The sequence below is a fragment of the Hippocampus comes genome, unplaced genomic scaffold, assembly GCF_001891065.2.
Source record: "Hippocampus comes isolate QL1 unplaced genomic scaffold, H_comes_QL1_v1.1 scaffold249, whole genome shotgun sequence".
NCBI classification, from domain to species: domain Eukaryota; kingdom Metazoa; phylum Chordata; class Actinopteri; order Syngnathiformes; family Syngnathidae; genus Hippocampus; species Hippocampus comes.
Genome location: NW_017805035.1, coordinates 1,103,275 through 1,122,512, shown reverse-complemented (window position 1 = coordinate 1,122,512; position 19,238 = coordinate 1,103,275). Strand labels below are relative to the sequence as shown.

Here is a 19,238-nt window from a genome sequence, read left to right as displayed (position 1 = left end):
GGACCCCGGGGGAGGTGCTAATGGGCCCCCCCTTTTTTTTTTTTTTTTTTTTTTGCTCTCAGGGTGAGAGCGGCCTGCAGGGTCCTAAAGGTCTCCCGGGGCGCAAAGGCAACCAAGGTCGCGGGGTGAGTCACCACGTGAACCTGCACGCACCCATCATACAAATACATTTGCAGCTTGGATGCACATACCTCAGGTCCAAAATTTCCAAGGTGGATAAATGGGCACAATGTTCACTGACACTGACTCCACCTTGCAGCGGGCTCTTCGTTTGTCAGACGTTTCTTCTCAAGAATGAAGTTGCCGGTGACTTTTGTGAAAAAAAAATAAATAAATAATAAAATTTTTAAAAATAGATCCTCAAGTGTTCCGAGACTGGTTAAACATAGGGACCAAATCACTGACTGTGCTTTTGTAAACTAGCTCCTCCCTTTTTGCAGCCATGTTGTTAGTGTCAGCAGTGCATGTCAGCGTTCAACTAAGGAAGCTACAAAATATATATATATATATATATCATGAGAAATAAAACCACATAATGGATCAAATTTGTAATTTGACCCAAATTTTTTTTTAAATCGATGAAATAATTGCTGTGACCCCATGCAGGGCAACTCAGGTCGCACTGGACAGGCGGGTCAACCTGGAGAGCCCGGCTACGAGGGACACAAGGTGAGAGGCTGACCCGTCCTTTGACATTACGGCAGTGATTGAATTAATCCTCAATGAATGGAAGGAAACGACTGAATGAAACAATGAAAACATGAATAACTTGACAAATGAATGAAAAAAAATGAATAAATGAAAACTTGAAAGATTGCATGAACAAATAAAAGAATCACTGACAGAATAAATAAAGAATAGAAATATGAATGACTGACAGAAATAAGTGGTGAGTGAAGACATGGTTGAATAACTTCATGAATGGCAGGATGAAACAAAATACATTGAAAATAAATTCAACCTTTTCAGGGACAGTCAGGTTATCATTATTGGTGCCTAAAAATGGTTAATCAATTAAAGAATGACAAATAATGAACAGTTACTGAATGGAATCATGAGAATGAACGAAGCAAAGAAATAAGCCTATGGAAAAAAAAAAGCCCACACGATTGACAGGAAGAATGAAGGACTAAAAGAACGACTGAATGAATGACGTCATCTTTCCTCGTCACCCACAGGGCCCACGAGGTCCCGCCGGGGGTAAAGGGAAGACGGTACGTGTTGGGCTCACCTCACTGTCAACTTGTTCGTTGGCTGTGTTTGTGTCAATCGTGTTTATTTTGTTGTCGTGTCGCCTCGTCAGGAATGCGAACTGATCACGTTCATCCGAGACAACTGTGGTGAGTTCAGTCTCGGCTAGCCACGCCCACTGTGTCATGTGTTCATCCAATTAGCTGTAAGCTTTTTTCTCTCTCTCTCTCTCTCTCTCTCTCTCTCTCTCTCTCTCTCTCTCTCTCTTTATGCTCTCTTTCAGCTTGCTCCATGGGTACGTACACGTCACTTCCTGTCCGAGTTGTCAACTTTCCCGTTGCGGTGGCCATCTTGATTTGGGATCAGGGACCTTGATAAGGAACGGCTTCTTTTGTTTTAGGAAAAGACAAACACTATTCTTGTTGAATTGAAACAATGACCAGTGATTGAGTGAAGAAATGAATGAGAAAAAAAACAATTCACGAACGTGCGAATGAAAAAAAAGTTTTAGAAAGGAAGAGTGAATGTGACCGGGGCGCATGAATGAATTTTCTGAGCTGATGGATGAATGAATGCGTGTGTATGTGTGAACAAATGAATTGAGGAATGAGTGAATTTACTCATGAATAAATGAGTGAATTAATAAATCAATCACAAAAAAATGAATAAATAAGGAAATCTGATCATGAATACGAATGGGAAAATGATTGAGTAGTTGAATTAGTAAAGGAACAAATTAACAAATGAACTGACATGAATGGGTGAATGAATGAATGAAAATAAGTGAAGGAGTAATTGAAAGAATAAGTTAATGTCCAATGAAAATGTGAATGACAAAGTGAATGACCAAATGAAAACATACAAGTAAATGACTGTCCAAATTACTGAGTGAACCCATGTGAACGAATGAATGAACCAACAAATTAATTTCAATGACTGAATGTCTAAATGAATGAATGAGCAAATTAAGAAATGAAATGAAAAATGAATGGATGACTAAATCAACACCCTTCCAAAGCACAAATGCCCCAATGTTAATGGTTGAACGAACGAATGAGCAAATGAATGAAGTTTGGGGTTTTGGTAGCCATCTTACAGCGTGCTCTTATCGTTCCTGGCCGTTCAGACTTGGGCTCTTGCCCGGCTCTCCCGACGGAGCTGGTGGTGGCGCTGGACATGTCCGAGGATGTTACGCCAGCGGCGTTCGAGCGCCAGCGTGCGGCCCTGCTGTCCCTCCTGGAGGACATCACCGTGGCGGAGAGCAACTGCCCCACGGGGGCCCGCGTGGCCGTGGTGGCCTACAGTGCTCACACCAAATACTTGGTCCGCTTCCACGACTACCGGCGCAAGACGCAGCTGCTGGATGCCGTGAGGAACGTGGCCCTGGAGCGCACATCCAACCGGCGGCAGCTGGGCGCCGCCATGCGTTTCGTGGCGCACAACGTGCTCAAGCGCGTGCGGTCGGGCGCCATGATGAGAAAGGTGGCCGTGTTCTTCTCCAACGGGCCGTCGCAAGACATCAGCGACGTGGTGACGGCCATCATGGAGTACCGCGCCCTCAACGTGGTGCCGGCCGTCATCTCCACGAGGAATGCGCCCGCCATCAGCCGCGCCATGGAGGCAAGTTTAACCTTGGTGTCTTCGGGAAGTAGCCATGTAAACATGCTTCAGTTAGATAAAAGTAGTGCTATTTTGCAATCTTGTGGCATCCTTGTGCCGAGGAACTATGTTTAAGTGACTTCAGGAGCCTCATTATGATTGAAAAAAAAAGTGTTTTGTCACCATTTTGTGGCATGTTGGTGACTAGGAACTATGTTGAAGTGAATTCAGAGCTTTATTTTATAAATGTAGTGCTTTTCACCAACTTGTGGCACCCTTGTGTTAAAGCTTTGATGAAGTGAGTTAAGAAGCTTCATTTAGATAAAAGTAGTCCTTTGCTGCCGTCTTGCAGCTAGGAAAAAATGTTAAAGTGAGTTAGGAACCTTCTCTCAAATAATTGAAAGTGCTTTTTCACTATCTTCTTGGTGTCTTGGGACTTAAGTATTATGTTGAAGTGAGGGGAGAAGCTTATCATTGACAGTAGTGCTTGGACATGTCATACGTTATTTATTACAGCTTTTGTGAAAGTAAGTCTGAAGAAGCGTTTACTTCTAGCTGGACGACACGGGAAACTCCATCTTCACCGTGCTGGGGAGGGACGCCACTGCTGACCTGAGGAAGGTGAAGAACTGCGCCATCTGTTACGGTAAGCAGCCATTACGTGACACACATTTGATAAATGTTAGCCGTGCTTTTCCCAATTGTTTATTTTTTGGGGAGGAGGAGGGCGGGAGGATGGAACAGATTGCTGGTATTCCCATTCATTTCAATGAGGAAAGATGATTTGAGTGTCAGGAGACATTTGTCTGTTTGCACAGACCCGTGCCGGCGTTCGCAGGAGTGCGCGTTTGTCCTGGAGTCGCCGCCGCCGCAGCAAGTGGACGCGGATGTGGTGATGCTGGTGGACGGCTCGCGCGAAATCCAGGCCGACGAGTACGCCGGCGCGCAGCAGCTCTTGGGCTCCGTGGTGGAGCAACTAGCCATCAGCCCCCAGCCCGGCCGGGCCGACGCCCGCGCCCGCGTGGCCGTGGTACAGCAGAGCGGCGCCCGTGACACCAAGCTGGAGTTCGGCCTGCGGGCTTACCAGGAAGGGCGGCTCATGAGGTCGCACCTGCTGAGCAACATGCGCCAAGAGGGAGGATCCTCGGCTCTGGGGCACGCCCTGAACCTCGGCCTGAGGGAGGCGATGACGGATGGCAGCCCCCGCAGGAGGAAGGTGGTGCTGGCGGTGGTGGGCACCAGGACGGCGCCCGAGGACCGCCAAGTGCTTCGCGCCGCCGCTCTGAAGGCCAAATGTCAGGGGGTGGCGCTGTTCGTTGTGACGGTGGGCGAGCGCTACGACCGCGAGCAAGTGGAGGACTTGGCCAGCGAGCCCAGGCAGCAGCACCTGCTGCACTTGGGACGACTTCAGCAGGAAGAACAGGACTACGTGCGGAGGTTCTTCAGGGTCTTCATGGCCGCGTTAGACAGTGAGATACAACGCCAACCATTCAAAGCGTTTGAATTCATGTGTCATTCGTTCTATTTTTAATTATGCCGGCCACCACACACACAATGAAATACACAACTGTCATCACCTGTACTAACATAATTCTGTGTGTGTGTGTGTGTGTGTGTGTTACAGAGGGCTTCACCACATACCCACCGCCGTCTTTCAAGCGGATCTGCCAGCAGATGGATCAAGATGGCGGACAGATCTTCCTTAATGGGTAAGGCAATTACATCATCATCATCATCATCATCTGCATCTTCAAGTTGGTCACGTGACCGTTGTGGCGTCCAGTCAAGGGCAGGCGCAGGTGTTTGCCGACCAGCCGCGGGGAGGGCCAGGCGGCCATTTGCAGGAGCAAACCGGACAGACGGACGTCGTTCATATGTTGAGCCCAGAAGGTCAGGAATGATTAAAAAACAACTGAAGATCATTTCTAACTCATCTTTCACACACACACGCACACACACACACGCGCGCGCGCGAAAGCACGGGTGTCAAACTCAAGGCACGGGGACCAGATGTGGCCCGCCACATCCTTTTAATTGGCCCGCGAAAGCAAATCAAAGATGACAACTTTGATGATGTGCACTAAAATCTGGACCAAGCATTTTCTTGTTACCAAACCCCTCATTAGAGTTACTTCAACAAAAGCTGAATTAAACATTATTCTTGACGTCTTGATATCGTTTCAGTCATAACGGCCCTCCAAGGGAAACAGTAATTATAATGTGGCCCGCGACAAAAATGAGTTTGACACCCCTGTACTAAAGCCAAAAATAAAGTGACCCCTCTCTGTCCAGTACATACATTAATGGGGAGAAGTTTGCCAGAAGTTTCAAACACAGAATGAGCATAAAAACGTGCAATTAGGGGGCACTAGTTGCCTTTGTCAGCTTAGTTTTTGTTTTAGAAAAAAATGTAAATAGGTGAGTTTGTAATTCTCGGAAAAATCTTTTTTTTTTGTTTTTTTTAGAGTGGTATTTCCGCCAAAATGTCGTGAATGTCTGAGAAAAAGATCCTGTGTACAAAAGTTTTTTTTTTTAAAGAAAAATGTTCCAAAGGTCTTATATTTTCAGAAAAAAGTAGGATATTTTTGGAAAAACCATATGACTGAAAAGGCCATATATTAAAAAAAAAAGACAAAAACCGGGGGGGGGGGAACCTAATTTCATTTCAGAAAAAAGTCATTTATTTAAAAAATAAAAGATTGGAAAATAAATTGAGATGGTGATCGAGATTGAGATGATTTCGAACGCAGTGACCAACTCAATACGATCCTCAAATAGTTTTGGAACACAACCCGGCTACCTTGTCAGATGAATGTCAAAAAGTGAACAAACAAATCATTTTCGATAACATTATATTGTGCAAAGTTTACAAAATGAATACAAACAAAACAAGGTGACCATTGGTCGTTCACGACTTTTCAAGATGTATTCTGGGTAAATGTTGACTGCGTTCTTTTCGAAGTTAATGACAACGTGATGATTTTATTTCTCGTTCACACGTCAACCATAACAGAAGATGACACGCCAATGCCGCGGTCGACTGATGCCAGCTCCACAGGTAAATCTTACAAATGCGCGACACGCTCGTAACGGGCCGACGTCTGACGCCCCCGCCTCTTCGTAGACCCCTGCCTGCTGGGCGAGGACGCGGGCGACTGCCGGGACTACGCCATGATGTGGTTCTACGACAGCGAGCAGCGGCAGTGCAAGCGCTTCTGGTATGGCGGATGCGGCGGAAACGCCAACCGCTTCAGCACCATGGAGGCCTGCCAGGACGCCTGTGTGGCCTGAAGGGGGCGCCACATCTGAATGTGACTTTTTAACTTGAAACCTTCTCGACTTGATTGTTATTTTTTAGGTGCTCATGTCACATGACCAACATTCATTTCTTCATTGATTTTTTTTTTTAAACGTACGCTAATGTTTGGCCAATTTGCATTCCAAAACATTCCAGAAAATTCGGAGTTTTCAAACAGAGATTAAACTTGACGTCATAAATTTTTAGCATTAATAATTACAGTATACCCGTTTATCATGTAACATCCAGAAAAGATGAACAGTGCAAAAAAAAACAGTGCAAACGTTTTTCTTTCATTGCATCTCTTCCAGTGGAGCTCAGTGCTGCCCCATATTGTTGTGGCACAACGTGGTACTACACTATACTCAATGTGGACTCTCCTGTATATTGGGGGAAAAAAAAAAAAAAAATCTTCAGAATCTGTGTTGTAGCAGGGCTGCAATTGATGGACCAGGATATAGCCAGGATTCATGGTGTAATTTAATTCTGACAATGTCACACAAAAATACGATAAAAAAAAAAGTACGAGTAAGAGTACTTACGGAAAAAACAAACGTTTTCCGGGAACAAAAAACTTTGATGGTTGTAAAAAATAAATAAAACAATAAAACACAAACCATCTATCAATTGGTGTGTCGGTCGCAGGGTTCAGGTTTCCCCGGTCGTGGCTAATGCTAGCATGCTAACAAACGGAATGTGTCGCCTCCATTTGGAAGGAAGTAGGAGCTATTATTCACAACCAGGATGTCAACTATGAAATCAGCGTTTATTGCGCACGCACAGGTCACTTTTGTCTGCTGAGCATCACATGATCAAACTATAAAACAATATGTACAAGATGACATCACAGTGACATCTCATTTCATCATCATAGGCCAATAAAAGCTCACCATGATAGTTAATTACAGGAAATATGGAGATGAGAGTCTTTGCACGTTTCCATAGAAACCAGCGGAGTTGGTGTGTGTGTGTATGAGAGAGAAAGAAGATGTTTGCCTGACCTCACTTCCACACTTTGATGATTCCGTCCCTGGACGATGTGACGATGAATCCTTGCGTGGTCTGGAAGGTGGCGATGTCAGTGATGATGTCATGGTGTCCCACGGGCAGCGACTCGGGCCCCCGGCGCGGCGAGTCCTCGGCAGCGCCGCTCTTTTGTTTGCTGTGGATCTCCTGAGATGGAGGCGGATGTCAGGCAAAGCCACACTATTTTATTTTATTTGCCTTTTTATTCCAAAAAGATTATTAAGATTTTCTCGGTTTTGCGGTGATTCCAAATATGAATCACAGTGTCACGATGTGGTCACGTCCGCAGCTCGGCTTACCTGCACTACCTCGGTGCCTTCAATGATCTTCCTGCTGTACAGGACGGATGGGCAGTGCAGCGAATCGTTGGCCCCGCCCGCCACGATGTACGACCTCTCCGGGTACGCCAGGTCCCAGAACCTGACGAGCGCAAATGTCACAGTGTGTTTAAATTTCAATTTTGGGCCTTGAATTTTGGATGCAGATTTTTTTTCCTGGTAAAAAAAAAAAAAAAAAAAATCGGCATTATAAATTTGCTTATCGCACCTGATCCTCATGTCGGAGCCGGCGGTCAGCAGCAAAGGATTACCGTCCGCTGGACTGCAGTAGATCCCGTGCACACTGTGAGGCGACGGCTGCGACACAGGACAGACACCGTGAGAGCCCCGACGCTCAACCGCTATCAAATTCGAAAAATGCAAAGTACTACTTTCCTATGAACCAAGAAATAACTTTTTGTTGGGACCCAAACCTGTCACGAAAAGTGAAAATCCATGAAAAATTACACCCTCCTTATCTCATTCAGTACCAGCCAATTCTGGACCAAGTCTGAAAAAACGTCTTTGGGAGTGAATGAGTTAAAAAGGAGGCTAAGCAGTTCAAACATCCATTTTCCAATCCGCTTTATCCTCACAAGGGTCGCGGGGGGTGCTGGAGCCTATCCCAGCTGTCTTCGAGCAGTAGGCGGGGGACACCCTGAACCGGTTGCCAGCCACTCGCAGGGCACACAGAGACAAACAACAGTCCGTGCTCACACTCACACCTAGGGATAATTTAGAGTGTTCACTCAGCCTGCCAAGCATGTTTTTGGAATGTGGGAGGAAACCAGAGTACCCTGAGAAAACTCGGCAACCACTGGGCCACCGGGCTGCCCTCAGTTCAGACAACGGATCAATATCTTCATGCTTCTCACCTGCAACTCTGACAGCGGCGGCGCCGAACTGGCCCACAGCGTGAACTTACGATCGCCCGTCTCCATGTCCCACATGGACACCTCGTTGTTGCCCTGCACGGCTGCACGCAAGGGGAGTCACATGACCAGGAAGTCAAACAAGGAAGTGAGCGAAAGGACGACTCACTCACCGGCGATGACGGACGACTGGTAGAGCGGGTGCATGAGCAGGCGTCGGATGCGCGCACGTGCAGGATGCGTGTGGTTGGAGATGGGCAACTGGAAGCGCATATCCCAGCACGCCATGGTGCCGCTGCTCGTACCTGCGGAGGGGATACACGCTCAGGCTGTGTCGGGAATCACAGACTATGCCCACGACACAGCGCTCTTTATCGGGGTGCGGCCATTTTGTAGTGCTGTTCCATGGTCTGTACAGTGAGTCTCATCACTCCAGCAATCTATTTCCACCGCATGAAATATGGCGTGCGGCAGGCTCACCGAGGCAAAGCCAGCATTGATGCATGTCCACGCTGAAAGAGGTGATGAGTCCCAGGCGCATGTCATGGCGCAGCGTCCAGGCGTTGGAGTTGGAGCGTAGATCCCAGCCCACCAGCGAGCCGTTGACGGTGGCGTACGCCAGCACGGCCTGAGCGCCAGAGTTAAAATGGTGGATGTCCACCGCACAGCCGTCCTCCTTCAGGTCCAGAGATCTGCAGGGAAGCAGCGGTAGCGGTGTAGTAAAAGTCAAACAAAGACCTATTTCATGTTTTGATTTGTGTCATTAGAGTGGTAGTTTTTCAAGATATGAACCGCCATTAGCCCGCTTTTTTTTTGTCTTGGTTGAAGAGCAAAAATTTGAATTGCGGCTGCAGTTCGCACTTTCCACCACAAGATGACGACAAAATCAACCTAATTTGTCAAGTTTTATTTACATTCTGTCTGATTTAGAAAAGATGTGAACATTTGACAGGATAAAATTGGTGAATTGAACGAACCTGGTCTGGAAGGGTTGCACTTTGGGCGATTTTGGCGGTTTGCTGGCTTCTACCGCCAGGAGCTGGATGGCGCCGTTGTCGGATGCCACGGCCAAGTAATGCGAGCCCTGGCAGAACGTCAGCGTCTTGGCGTGGCCGCCGATGCGGGAGTACGTCAGCACCGACCTGGTGGTGGTGGTCTTGCCCTCCATCTTCTGACTGTCCCAGACTTTCACAGTGCCGTCGTTGGATGCCGTGGCAAAGATGGCGTGCTCGTCCGACACTCGAATGCGGTTGACGGCTGCTTTGTGCTCGTGGAGGTGGGCCACCAGAAGCCCCTTTGGGTGCCACCCTGAAACATGGGCACGCCAATACGGAAAACGGTTTGAGCATTTATTCCATCTGCCACAAGTGTGCTGAAGTGTCTTTCAACTACTGAAGCTGAGTTGTAGTACCAGTGCGCAGAATTGTATCCGAGTTGGAAAACAGTAGTGGGAGAAAAAAAAAAAAACCTCTCACCTCTACTACTCTAGAACTGCTTTACATTACTTTTTGACACCTCAGTGCCCTACTAGAATGGGGGTCGGCAACCCGCGGTTCGAGCGCCGCCCTAGTGGCTCCCTAGAGCTTTTTCAAAAATGTTTGAAAATGGAAAAAGATGGCGGAGAGAAATATTTTTTTTTCTGTAGGAGGACAAACATGATAAACATTCTTAAGAGGAATAAAAACATTTAATTATGAAGGCTCATTGTTTATTTGTAGTCAACTTAGTCATTTTGATGGTAGGCTAATATAGCTAATATAGATACATACAGCGTGTGTTGCCTTCATTATAAGGCTTATGTAAGGCTTTTCATTTTTTGTGGCTGCAGACATATATATTTTTTTTTTGGCCCAATACGGCTATTTCAACATTTTGGGTTACCGACCCCTGTCCTAGAACAACTGGGGAAAACTTTTTTTTTTTTAACACTTTCCTCAAGTTCTATGAAAAAATGGCCACAACTTAATGACAATGGAGAGGTGAGAGCCAGCGTCAGAGGAATTACCGGGCGGCGGCGGGCGACTCTCCCACTCCGCGCTCTCCATCATCTGCTTAGCCATGCGCTCGGCACTGCACTGGTCGCGCTTCTGCTGCACCAGCTGCTGCAGCTCCGCCTTGCACGTGTTGAGACGCCGTTGGTAGGCCAGGCCGCTCGTCACCGACTGCTGCACGGCCACCGCTGGCGCCGCCGCGTTCTTTCGGGATTGACTCGAAGGCCCGTCAGGCACCTGCACGGAACAACATTCATCCATTTTCAACACCGCTTATTCTGATCAGAGTCGCGGAGGTCGCTGGAGCCTATCCCAGCTGACTTCCGGCGGACGGCAGACGACACCCTGAACGGGTCGCCAGTCAGTTCCAGAGTACATATCGAGACAAACAACCATTCACACCCACATCCACACCATCACTGAGTGGGACCCAATCGCACGCTGCCCGCTCATAAGTCAGGCAAGTGTACCAAAACACCATCAGCGACTCACAATACAACAATAAGAAAAAAACCTTTCACCCCCTCCAAAAAAGTCGCAATTAGATTATTTCTCCAGAGCGTTCAGCACTACCGTGTTTGCCTGCGCGCTGGCGGCGGTGGCGGCGGGCTCCTGAGATCCAAACATGCTCTTCCACTCCTCGTTCATGGAGTCCTGCTTAGTGTGCTTCCTTGCTGCACGAGACAAAAATCAAGCAGAGGTGACGATATTTGCTCTTCCGTTTCATCTCTCTCTCTCTCTCTTTCTCTCTCTCTCTCACCTCGCTTGTCCTCCACCTCGCCTTTGGGCTTGGCTAAGTCCACTTGACGTCCGGTGATGCCCAGCACGGCAAGGTCGACCACGCCGGTCTGAGCGGCCTCCCCAAGATGTATCTGCTCCCCCATGTTGGCTTTGGCCTTGTTGGACTTGAGCATGAAGTCCCGGAGTGCCAGCAGCTTGTCTTCCTCTGCCTCGGTCATTCCCTGCGCCCGGGTGAACAACACAAAACAAGAGCTCGCTATTATGTAGGTCATTCACTTGTTGCATCCTATAGGCGACAACAACAACATCCAACATAAATGTTAATGTTGTTGTAAATGTGAAGGGACCCCCCCCCCCAAAAAAAGTACTCATTATATGAATTAAATTAATTGGTTATCAAAACTGTATTCAGCCAAATATTAGAATCTGCTTCAAAAAAACAAACAAAAAAAAAAAAAAACATCGGTCATGACTTCATTAAAACGAGCAGGACATCGTTGCACATTTTGTGAGTCTGTCTGTGGTGCTTTGCATTGGCTGTTAGCATTAAGCTAGGAAAAAAAAATCTTGACAAAACTTCGAGTCGAGGTCTCAATTTGGTGTTGAAATTGTTTTACGCTCAATTTAAACTAGGGGAGATGCCCTTTGTTTTGTTCATACTCTGTACAAAAACGAAATTTGACTTCATGATGGCCTTGGTTCACCTGTGAGAGCAGCTTCTTGAGCAGCTGAGCGATGGCGGGGTCCTCCGGCGGCGGGCATTCCGGGATGGACCCGGCGCGCTTCTTCTGCCGCAGCAGCAGGTGGCGGAAGAGGCTGGCGATGTCTTTGGAGCGCAGCGCATAGTCAAAAATGGAGCGACTCAGCGGCTCCTTCAGGACACTCAGCAGGACCAGCTCCTTGTCGATCTGAGGACGCAACCGGCGTGCATGAGCCAGACCATGACCACGACGAAGCGAAGATGATGCGGACCCACTCACCTGGATGACGGGCTGCGTGATGAAGGGATTGAGGTGCGGCATCAGCTTGCAGTAGACGTCGGCCACGTTGAGGTGCTGAGCCACCACGGTGATGAATCCCACCGCGCCGTAACGGATCCATAGGTTGGGGTGGCACAGGAACGGAGCTGCGGCAAGGAGGCATTTGCAGTGGAAAGACAAAGACCAACTGGACCACCGATTGGCAAACTTTTGTCCACAAAGAGACACATTTGATTCTTACATTAGATCAAATCTACCGTACAGTCCAATATATTTTAACGAATAGTATTCACAATAAATCAATTAGCCACAAAATACATGAGACAGATGGAAAATTAATAAATTCACCTCATTAATTTAAATAACCCGACTAAGAAAGAAACAGCTACATTATCACAACAAACAGTGAAAATGTAGACAAACACAATGAGCACGAACACAGGAGCTGCTGTCGGCCACAGCTCACACTCAGACACTCACACAGGGACTCGTCACTGTCAAGCGCCAGCCCACCAGGCCCCTCCTCCTCAAGGCACATACATTTGACACTGATACTACGATATTTACAGTATTGTATTTAATGTCGGCAATTTGTTTTATTTTTTTTTTTTTGTATAGAAATGCACTTTAGTTAAAAATGATGGTCCCTCCATAATTACAAATTTCCCCATTATGGGACTAAGAAAGGTTATCGTATCTAACTGCAAATTTTCACATGGGTGGTTGATAAAGGGATCAAGGATGAAACACGCCACACGCCTGCATGGGGTTGCGGTCAGCGCGAGATGTGAGCTTACCTATGTCAGTGACAAACTCGTAGATATGAGGCTTCTGCAACAGGCCCAGCTGGCACATGCACGTCAGCGCGTTAAGAGCTTTGTAGATGACAAACTCCTCCGTGTCGCTCAGGCCCTGCTGGAGGAGCGGCTTCAAGATGGCCGAGCTCTGCCAGCCCACGTACGCTGCCACTCCTTGACGCCGTCGCACATAAAGACAACATGATGGTTCGTTAAAGGTTCTCAAACTTGGGTTAAACGATAGTTCGCCCGAAAATAAATCAGTCCAATGGCATTTTGAGATGGATATACACCTAACAACTATATTATATTGATGTTATGACAGTTATGGGTTACGACGCAGCCCTTGGACAAATTTCTCCCCCCAAAATGTGAACCTTCGGGTTAGCATTTGGATTGAGACGAACGGGATCTGGTTCTCACCGACGATGCTGTCAAAGAAGGCGCCGCGCAGGTGCCAGTCGTTCTTGTCGTTCAGGAAGGTGATCATGTGGGAGAGCAGCACGTCGTTGGCCTTCTGCCGGCCGAAGAAGACGCAGAGTCGCGTGATGCCGTTCTCCATCAGGGACTGCTTCACCACGTTCTCCGAGTCACTCAGCAGCGTCACCACCTTCTGCTGCACCATCTCGTGGAGCGCCTGCAGCTCTGCAAATTCAGGTCAGGTCTATTCATTTCGATTTAGCTGCTTGTCAACATTCCGTTTTCATGACTTATTTTCATCAGTGGTGTCCTCCTTGGTCTTGTTTAGAGTCCACTTTGGCTCATACAATGACAGACAGTGTGACACTGATGCACATCAACCTTTGAGTGCACCTTTAATTTCTTTGATGGTTATTCTTTTATGTGTCTCTTCAATATGTAATGAATTTTCAGGGTGCTTGGCTACAATTCCGTGGATTCTAAATTTCGAAATATCTGCAGCTGAAGTTACAGGAAACATAAAGCTGCTTGGAGATGGTCTTATATCCTTCAGCTTTAATGTGTCTTGAAATTTCTTTCAAATCTCCTGAAACAATGCTGTCATTCGCTTCCTCTGATCCATGTTTAGTGTAATACAGACGATATCAGCAAACAGCACAATGTCTACTTGTCACCATATAAATACTGTAGCAGGCCAAGTGATTGATTCGAAGTTTGAAGACGCCACAGCGCACCAACCTGAGTCGTAGTTGTTGTTAGGGTGTAGCGTTTCCTCCGCCTCCTCACCGCTGGCGTCGTGCTCCGTGCTTACGTTGTTCTCCTGGACCAACTCCAAGAAGCGGAGGGCGCTCTCTGCGAGGTGTGCAACGTTCTCTGACAACAACAACAACAACATTCTTGAACGCCCAACTTGAAAGACAATTTTGTTGAAACCTCCGAACAAGGTAACCGCTTACCGGCGTACGCCAATCTGACAATGGTGGCGTCGTCCTGCGCCAGGTGGGCGATGCCGGGCAGGATGTACTCCGGGTAGATATTGATGTCATTGCGTGGCACCTCCTTGACCAGCGCTAGCACTTTGGTGAGGGTGCGCACAGCCTGTGCCCGCACGCGTGGCACCGGGTCATTGCAGAAGTGCAGCAGGTATGGCGTGATGCGATCCAGCAGGATGTCCACGCCCAAACGCGGCGCCAGGTGGAGGACCAGCTCCAGTGCCGCCAGCTTGGAGTCGCATGAGTGCAGCGTCTGCAGGCACGACGTGATGACTGATGCCAGCACCATCAGGCCTTGCTGCTCCCTGACTGTCACCACGCCCTCTCCCGCATCCTGGGAGGAACTCGGAGAGCCTGCGTCAGGGACACGCAAGGATGCGTTACCCTACTTGTTCTGAGCAGAACAAAGGTTTTGATTACAGGTTTTTGGCTCCACCCTTTTTCTCTCTGTGATGTGGCGAGCACTCACAGCTGACAATGAGGCGCTCTAAAGCATCCACGACGATGGACTAGGAGAAGGAAGATGCATTTTCATTATGCGGTCACCTCTGAGGTTGTGCAGGATGTTGTCCAGGTCTTTACGTATCACGAGCACTCTCTCGTCGGCCGACTGGAAAGTGTCTTTGGCAAACTGTACCATGTAGGGCAGCAGGAAAGTGTAGAAGATATCGGGGAAGGCTTTTCCTCGCTGCTGCTTCAGATAGTCCTCGGCCGCCAAGCGCCGCTCCGGTTCACGTTGTACCATCTGAGCCACCTGAAGGACATCAGAGACACCATAATTCAGATGTTTGTCCGGGTTTCCGGCGCAATACGTCAAACGGGCCTCACCAGCTCTCGGATGCTGCGGTCTTCGATCTTCTCCAGGACCTGCTCTGTCTGGAAGTGTCCTTTGCGGTATGCCAGCAGCTGGGACAGATCGAATAGCGGGATGCCTTCTGTGAACAGCTCAGCGATCACACAGCCTGAGAAAAACAAAGAGAAGATGCTGCGGTCAAGTTTGAATGTGATTGCTTGATCGGTTAATGCTGAACACGTATCCCATTTATAGGAGGGTGTGTGCACTTGTGCAACTACATCGCAGTTGTTTATTTTTACTCTCCCCTCAAAGAGATTCGATTTATTTTTTCATTCGAATTTTAGATCAAAATCAACTTCAGCTGTTCGCGTGCGCAATCAAGTTTGCAGCTGTTTTTGAACGTGCAAACCTTTCAGGCCCACCTGCAGAGAAGATGTCCATGGCCTGCTTGAGCTCGCCTCTGCTCCTCTGGTTGCTGCTATTCAGGTCCACCAGTGGCGTGTTCTGGTCACTCTCAGCGGCGAACATGCTACCGTCCACGAAACGCTCTGGCGCGATGTAGCACGTGCGACGGCGGGACGTGTCGAAGAAGTAGTTGAAGTCGGCGGGGTTGTCTTCGGGAAGGTAGGTGGGCTTGAAACTGGCGAAATCACTAAGCAGCACCCAGTTCCAGCTGGTCACCATCACGTTCTCTGTCTTGATGTCGCCGTGCCGCACGCCGGCCTTGTGCGCCTGGTCCACGGCGGTGAGGATCTGGAAGGCCAGCCAGCGCTTCTCCACATTGTTCAGGAATGGCCGCGTGCTGATGCGGTCGTACAGGTTGTCGCGCACGTACTGGCGGAAGAGAATGGCGGCCTTCTCCGTCAGCGAGGTCTTCTGGAAGGGCAGACAGTTGTGGCAGGAGTGCAAGCGGATCTTCAGCTCCTCCAGCTCCTGCTTGTAGCTGCTGAGCGGCAGTGACGGGTCCTGGATGGCAAACACCTTGACCACCAGCATCCCCTCGCGGTGCTTGGCGCGCGCCACCTTGAAGAAGCGCGTGCTGCCCAGGCTCTTGTCGTACTCATGATCGTGGATGTCCGAAAAGTAGCTGTCCACCGACAAGATCTGCGACGGGGCGATGCCCGCCAGCTGGTTGCCCATCACCTCTGCAGGGGGCTCAAAGGGAAATGTTAGTCGTGATTAATCCCGTAACACACTGACTTATCAAAACTACAAACTGGTTTGGTAAATAGGAATCAATCACGCTTTTTAATGCCCATCCTGGTTGAAATTTACAGTCAAACAAAAAAATAAAACAAAGTGACTTACATGTATATTTAAAACAACCACATAGCTTTGCCTCAAGAAAGAAAGCTGAGCTTTATGCTAACAAAACAATGCAAAACGCCACTGACATGCTAATTGTTAACATTGATAATCACAGTTTTGGAATCCTTTAAGCAATGCATATTTGAATACAGACAGTGACGTTACTAACGTAGACAATAGAAGGATACACCTTGGCATGTATTCTTTATACTCTACACAAAATGACTAATGTTACAGGATGTCTTGGTAGCGTCTTCAATTGAATGTTGGCTGGAGATGATTTGCATTAGTTTACTAAGGTTTAGTTTTGCATACTAGTAGTCCAAAAGTGCCACTGATCATGGAAAAGGGTTACTAATATTTTTCTTTTGCGACCTAATCGTACTACAAGTCATTTTGTCCTACTAGTAAGTACAAAGAGCGTTCTGGTAGTACAAGGAACTTTCATGGATATCAAGGATAAATACAATACAATACAAATACAGTTTAAGTCTGTACTGTTTACCATCTGACGTCGTCGTGTGACTTTTCATGCCAATATTTTTATTTTAACTCCGTGTTTTATCGTTGTAGTTCTGATAAGCGAAATTTGCACACAGGTTCGAAAATGTTGAAATTCGAAAAGAGCCGTCACATGACATCTCGTTAGCATCCCGTTAGCTTTTCGGCTAACTATTATTAGTGCAACACTCCAAAGCGTCCGCGTAAAAATGGCAGGAAATGGTGGGAAAAGTCGTGTTACCTGCGGATGGCGAGGCTGAAGTAATCGCTGCGGGAGTTCTTTTATAAAGTCAGTGGGGAAGAAAAAAAGAAAAGAATAAAGGAACCTTTTCGGGAAACGAGCGAGATGAAGCGAAGGGACTGCGTCGAACAGCTGTTGTTGTGATTCCGGGTCAGTCTGACTCGTCACTCGGTAGTCGCCCCGTGAAAAATAAATACGGTGATCTTTACAACTCATTGGCCACAGCACTAAGTAAGATAAAATTATAATGATATCTTACGGTCGGTTCGGAGTCAAAATATTAAAATATAAAGTTGTTCGTATGATACAATAGTTGTATTTAAAAAAAACAAAAATAATTGCTTCACCTTTTGTTTGAATTATTTACGATAAGAGATTAAATCACAATGATGACTGGTGAATAATCTTTATTCTTAAAAAATGAAATGTTATTTCATCAAAAAGATGTTTTGTATGGAAATTGTTCCTTGTAAAAAGGAAAACAGAGTAAACAGGAAATGACAATTTGTGCTTTCAAAGTAAAACGCCTAACACGATTTGACAGGCACAGAACCAGGAAGCCCAAATTATTCAAAAATGTCAATACACGTGAATGTACATTCAACTATGTTGTACAGTATTTCACTCCAAACTTAACAAATGATCGATTCATAATACTAATCCACGATACATAACTTGGGCCCCTGAGAAAGTTTGACATGACAAAATTACGGTAACTTTACCGATGTGCAATCAAACCCTGGAGTCATACCTGGTTATACAAATAACAATTTTTGTAGTAAATTGTCATTTTCCCAAGTGTTGTCCTCATAAAAATATGTAATAAATGTGATTTCTTCATACAGTATTTATTCATACTAGCGACACAATGTCTATCTAAATAAAACTATCCATAACGGTGAATGGAGACAATATAAAAGTATTTTTGGTGGAATGATACAAACACATTTCGCCATAAAATGTGAATTTAAAGAAAACAAGAAAAACTTTGGTTGTCCAGGGGAGGAGAAGTCAAGACGTTGTTCTCTTCAGCTTTGACACAGGAGGCATTGCGACACCCTCCTCCGCCTGTTGGTTATAACGCCGTCTGGATGCCTGCGACGCTCACATTCTTGAATCTTCAAACACCACACTCACGCTGGGCACAGGCTCCTGACTGGAGGGTAGAGTAACAACAGCAACATTGTCAATAACATTCTACATGATTCTGCGGCATCATCGATGACATCGTCCAAAACATCCACCCATCCATTTGCTTATCCTCACGAGGGTCGCGGGGGATACTGGAGCCTATCCCAGCTGTCTTCTGGCAGTAGGCGGGGGACATGCTGAACTGGTTGCCAGCCAATCGCAGGGCACACAGAGACGAACAACCATCGGCGCTCACATTCACACCAAGGGACAATTTGGAGTGTTCAAACAGCCTGCCATGCATGTTTTTGGAATGTGGGAGGAAACTGGAGTACGCGGAGAAAACCCACGCAGATACGGAGAGAACATGCAAATACCACACAGAAAGGCCGGAGCCGGGATCGAACCCTGCCGACATGCTAACCAGTCAACAACCGACCTGCCCTTCATCCACAACATCAATGACATAAAGTAAGCTATATTGTGTTTCATCCTCTATGCGCCGCACTACACTTGCAAAATTTGGAGCTATCATTTGGGTTTAGGAGTTTTACAGTATAGAGTCCAAATTTAGAATTCCTTCAGTGTCATCCAGTGTTGTACTACGTGGAGCTGCAACATAAAGAGCAGCACTGGGGTAGAGATGCTGCATAATTAACAGCAAGAAGAAGAGATGGATATGGAGAATGTTGACTTGTTTACAGGGGCTAAAGCTAGCTTAGTATTGCTAGCACAGCTATTATTGTTCTCTTGATCACAACTACGCACTTTCATAATTGCATGCCATCATCGATAACGTTAATGAACGCCACCATCAGTAACATCCACAATACACAAACTGACCTGCTGCTGTTTGGCTTCAAAACTTTGTTGGTGTCCGCCATCACGGAGAGAGACTTCCAGAAGCCAATTTTACCAATCTCACATGAGATGTTCACCTCGGATGGGTCTGTCCTACCCACGCATCCCCACACATGCACATACAGTTAGGCATGGGTGTGGTGATCTCACACACACACACGCACGCACGCACGCAC

At 47.1% G+C, this 19,238-nt stretch overlaps 3 protein-coding genes across 9 annotated transcripts in view; 1 reads left to right on the top strand and 2 right to left on the bottom strand.

Annotated features, from left to right (window-relative positions):
* col6a4a (collagen, type VI, alpha 4a) overlaps positions 1 to 6,597 on the top strand; it is a 33,928-nt gene extending 27,331 nt beyond the window's left edge. For 2 of the 4 annotated variants that reach the window (XM_019863709.1, XM_019863706.1), the window contains 9 exons: positions 1,304 to 1,340; positions 1,475 to 1,486; positions 2,318 to 2,811; positions 3,346 to 3,436; positions 3,609 to 4,259; positions 4,415 to 4,499; positions 4,574 to 4,680; positions 5,804 to 5,848; positions 5,915 to 6,597. In XM_019863709.1, the coding sequence (XP_019719268.1) occupies positions 1,304 to 1,340; positions 1,475 to 1,486; positions 2,318 to 2,811; positions 3,346 to 3,436; positions 3,609 to 4,259; positions 4,415 to 4,499; positions 4,574 to 4,680; positions 5,804 to 5,848; positions 5,915 to 6,081 (1,689 nt within the window). In that variant the 3' untranslated portion in view covers positions 6,082 to 6,597. The remainder of the gene's footprint in view (positions 1 to 1,303; positions 1,341 to 1,474; positions 1,487 to 2,317; positions 2,812 to 3,345; positions 3,437 to 3,608; positions 4,260 to 4,414; positions 4,500 to 4,573; positions 4,681 to 5,803; positions 5,849 to 5,914) is intronic. The other 2 variants (XM_019863708.1, XM_019863707.1) reach the window with 2 other exon arrangements.
* Positions 6,598 to 6,835: 238 nt separating this feature from the next.
* pik3r4 (phosphoinositide-3-kinase, regulatory subunit 4) lies at positions 6,836 to 17,231 on the bottom strand. 2 transcript variants are annotated; one of them, XM_019863710.1, is made up of 20 exons: positions 17,071 to 17,230; positions 15,443 to 16,175; positions 15,053 to 15,186; positions 14,771 to 14,978; positions 14,189 to 14,578; positions 13,971 to 14,105; positions 13,236 to 13,457; positions 12,813 to 12,986; positions 12,016 to 12,161; positions 11,740 to 11,943; positions 11,055 to 11,256; positions 10,868 to 10,968; positions 10,309 to 10,531; positions 9,281 to 9,611; positions 8,784 to 8,995; positions 8,477 to 8,608; positions 8,307 to 8,407; positions 7,661 to 7,749; positions 7,414 to 7,534; positions 6,836 to 7,261 (listed from the first exon to the last, which is right to left on the bottom strand). In XM_019863710.1, the coding sequence occupies exons 2-20, from the start codon at positions 16,158 to 16,160 to the stop codon at positions 7,091 to 7,093; spliced, it is 4,014 nt and encodes a 1,337-aa protein (XP_019719269.1). In that variant the 5' UTR covers positions 16,161 to 16,175; positions 17,071 to 17,230; the 3' UTR covers positions 6,836 to 7,090. The 2 variants fall into 2 exon arrangements, with proteins under 2 accessions (XP_019719269.1, XP_019719270.1); XM_019863711.1 differs by having other exon boundaries at positions 7,091 to 7,261; positions 15,443 to 16,165; positions 17,071 to 17,231.
* Positions 17,232 to 17,536: 305 nt separating this feature from the next.
* The window catches only part of LOC109512178 (sodium bicarbonate cotransporter 3-like), a 16,695-nt gene continuing 14,993 nt past the window's right edge, over positions 17,537 to 19,238 (bottom strand). For 2 of the 3 annotated variants that reach the window (XM_019863712.1, XM_019863713.1), the window contains exons 24-25: positions 19,045 to 19,155; positions 17,537 to 18,226 (exon numbers count right to left, since the gene is read on the bottom strand). In XM_019863712.1, coding sequence (XP_019719271.1) covers positions 18,175 to 18,226; positions 19,045 to 19,155 — 163 coding nt within the window. In that variant the 3' untranslated portion in view covers positions 17,537 to 18,174. Of the gene's footprint in view, positions 18,227 to 19,044; positions 19,156 to 19,238 lie in introns of those variants that run through there. The other variant, XM_019863714.1, reaches the window with a different exon arrangement.

Bases quoted from the DNA above. Each gene is read 5' to 3' on its own strand.
- pik3r4 (XM_019863711.1), bottom strand. From the start codon at position 16,160: ATGGGCAACCAGCTGGCGGGCATCGCCCCGTCGCAGATCTTGTCGGTG. The intron at 12,162-12,812 runs GTAAGCTCACAT...TCCTTGCCGCAG, and splicing joins CGAGTTTGTCACTGACATAG to CTCCGTTCCTGTGCCACCCC. The intron at 11,944-12,015 runs GTGAGTGGGTCC...TTGCGTCCTCAG, and splicing joins TCACGCAGCCCGTCATCCAG to ATCGACAAGGAGCTGGTCCT.